This window comes from Amphiura filiformis, chromosome 7, assembly GCF_039555335.1.
Source record: "Amphiura filiformis chromosome 7, Afil_fr2py, whole genome shotgun sequence".
Lineage (NCBI taxonomy): Eukaryota > Metazoa > Echinodermata > Ophiuroidea > Amphilepidida > Amphiuridae > Amphiura > Amphiura filiformis.
Window position 1 is genome coordinate 46,864,113 of NC_092634.1, and position 3,522 is coordinate 46,867,634.

General features: G+C 35.9%; 1 protein-coding gene across 1 annotated transcript; it reads right to left on the reverse strand.

The window, feature by feature from the left end:
* Nucleotides 1-214: 214 nt before the first annotated feature.
* Nucleotides 215-2,479, reverse strand: LOC140157897 (toll-like receptor 2 type-1). The gene has a single exon (XM_072181144.1). The coding sequence runs from the start codon at nt 2,477-2,479 to the stop codon at nt 215-217; it is 2,265 nt and encodes a 754-aa protein (XP_072037245.1).
* Between the last annotated feature and the right edge of the window lie 1,043 nt (nt 2,480-3,522).

The following is a 3,522-nucleotide window of genomic DNA, read 5'->3' on the forward strand; positions in this document are numbered from 1 at the left end:
TTGTCAATTCATGGAAATCCTCCGAGTGATAACCAAAACTGTATATTAATATTTCTGACATCTGGGTATGGTTCTTTCAAAGTTCAATTGTATACACTTTATTTCTAGAACTTAAAACTTGGTCATTATTAGGTCATATTTACTATATAAAAAAAAGTAATTTAACAAAACTGTGTGACTAATTCTCGTCACATTATGTATAATCAGAAAGACTTTAATTAGCAAACCGACGATCTAGTGGCACAGGTCTCTTAAGTTCCTCTCGAAGACGTCTCCAAAACAAATACTGTCCATATCCATCACCTGGCCATTTCAGGCATTGCACTTTGCAGAGTAATTGTCTAAATAACAGAGTCTTTCTATTATTTGGAATCTCTTCCAAGATAACAAGAATCATCACATTGCGATTCTCTTCCAGGACTCTATAATGTGCCAATTCTAATTCTTTATTACACCAGTTGTCTTCAAAAAATTGTGGCGTGAGTATAACAAGAACCTTGCGGCTTCTTTGCATGTGAAGAGATATTTCAACTAACTTTATTCTCCCTATACGCATATCTCGACACCTTAGGAAAAGTCTGAAAGGTTCCTCTCCTTGCTCAATATTAGGTAGAAGCTCTCCGTGTACCCATTCATCAGCACTTTCTTCATGGTAAGGGGCGTATGCATCATATCGAGGAATGCCATTCTCATCATCATCGATACGTTCAGCATTTTCAATAAGACTATATTGTTTGTTTCTTCTTCTGTTGAACAACAGGAAACATTTGTACTTAATGTGCCACCAATAGTATACTATCAAAATGACTAACATAACCAGAACTATAGCACAAGCAATACTGATTATAATGTACTTCCAGGTGTGGGATTCACAATCTAAATTAATCTCTGTGATGCTGAATCCCTTTGCTGAATCAGGTGAAAAGCATTGATAAGAACCACCATATGGACCTTGAAGATGAACTACATCATCTGTAAGTATCCAGTTTCTAAATGGCTCCACATTGCAATCACATTGAAAATTATTGCTATGTAAATCCAATGTGCTCATAAAAGGATGATCAGATTGGGAAAGCATTGCTTTGGGGACTATATTTATAAAGTTTCCATAGAGAATCAGTGTTTTTAAGTTGCTCAAGGATTCAAGGGTACCTATTGATGTCAGTCTGTTGTTGCTTAAATCCAGATATTCAAGGTGACTGAACCAAATAGATACCTTTTCCATGATTGAAATGTAATTGTTACTTAGATCCAGATATGTTAGGTTGCTGAACAATTTCCCGAGAACAGTATCAATAATGAAAATGCCATTGCTACTCATATAAAGATGTTTTAACATGGGGGTTTTCAAGACATTGAGAACTGCAACATAGCCAGAATCCACACTTCGCAGCTCATTAAGGTACAGCTTATGCAAAACAGGCAAATGTATTTCAGCACCATCTGGAATCAACAAATTGCATTTGGTAAGAATTAAAGTGACAAGATTAGGACAGGTACAATTTGTTTGATAAAAGTCAACTGAGTTCTCACTAACATCAAGTGATTCCAGCTGTGTAGCAACCTGACCTATATCTGGAGATATTTTCATATCTTTTTGGTACCCCATGGTTAATACTTTCAAATATGGTGGCGAGCATGGCCAATGTACTGTTTTGTCATCACTGTCAAAGTCATTACTTGTTAAGTCTATATATTGAAGAGATGAAATGTTACACAAGTGATGCCAGTAAAAAGTAAAATTGCCACTTAATTTACAATCTGATAGATCTAACATGGTTAAAGAATTATAGCTGCTGAATATATCCAGAACACCAGATGAAAATATATCAGTTCTGGCATCTTCTAACTGTAATTCATGTAAACTTCTTAATCCTTTGAAGGCAGACCATGTGAGATAAGTGAGTTTTTCTATATTTAAAACTTTTAAATCAGTAAACCATTCAAACGCTGCACCTTCCACCAATAGTATATTAGCAGATAATTTAAACACCTGCAAGGATGCTTTCCAATTACCCCTTGATGCAAATGTTGTTGAATTTAAGTAGACTTTCTGTGATGCTGAAATGATTAGGTTTTGAAGAGTTGAATCTAGAGAGTTCAAAGCTGCTGTGGCTGCATAAATGTCATCTTCAATGATAAGTGTGAGATTAGTGAGATTATTTAGTACCTCAAATGCTGGAAGACTGGTACTTAAAGGAGCCTGCTGAAATGCAAGAAATGTCAAAGGAATCATTCTTCTACATTTATGACTTGCATTCACTTGATGGGGGTATTCTTCATATAAAGAGCAAAACATGATTTCAGGACAGGATCCACCAACTGAGATGTCAAGGTGTTGTAGGTTGTGCAATCCAATAAACAGCCGGTAAATACCATCACAGTCATAGATAAAATTAGTAATGTACAATTCATGCAAAGATAAAAGTTGAGATAGAGGGTTACCAGTGATGTTATCAGACCCATCATCAAATGACATTACCAGAGTTTGTAAGTTTTCCAATCCGGCAAGTGATGTAGTGCAGAGACTTGACAGATTTTGCCAATTGAGTTTAAGTGTCTGCAGTGAGGTGAGATCTTGAAAAGGGGAACCTGGTAAAGTCTTTGAGTCACTTAAGTCCAGAAAGGTAAGCTTATTGAGTGTGCTGAAGGCCTTGTCACTTATAAATGATAGCTTATTGTTACATCCAGAGTTAATAGTTCATGAAGTCCAATAAATGCACCATCATTCAATACTGAAATATGGTTGATTGAAAGATCCAAATACTGCAATTTTCCGAGCCTATGAAAAACACCATCAGTGATATCATTGAGTTGATTGTAAGTGAGATCAAGTGAAGTTATAGAAGCTGCATGATGTAATGGTGGAATACAGACTAGGCCTCTCCAGCTACAATCCATATTGGTATAATTCCATATTTTACAACCCAAACTTCCTTGTGAATAACATGTATTTTCTCTTGGTTGTCCATGTATAGAATGAATACAAAAAGAATACAAGATCTGATACACAAGAATAGTATACACACACTGTAATTGTATCAAAGCCATTGTAGAGTATGGAAAATCAAACATGTCTTACAGTTATACAGTGCAAAATGAAGATAAATGGGTAAATTGTTTGAAACTTAATTTCTTTCACTGATTAGTACCAAACTCTGTACCCAAATAGGGGCTATGCTATATGAAATCCATACACCATCTATTGGAAGTCATGACTTTAATCTCCCACACAGGGGGTGTAGATTCCAAATGGAATCACCCATTAAGATAACCCACACTGAACTGTAAAATAAACTGAAACTGAAACAGAACTCCTTGTTAAATTCACACTCCCTGTGAGGAAGATTATGGTAATTTCTTCCATAGGGGGTGTATGGATTTGACCTGGAATATCTTAATGTTATTACCCTATTATCAACTTGGATGATCTATTGTGCACATACAAGGTTGCCACAATGTCTCAGGCAAATTGTACTCAACATTAGGGGATGTCATTTTCTTCGGCGGGGGGGTCATGAA

Excerpts from the sequence above, each read along its gene's own strand:
- LOC140157897 (XM_072181144.1), bottom strand. The coding sequence starts at position 2,479 with ATGTCATTTGATGATGGGTCTGATAACATCACTGGTAACCCTCTATCT.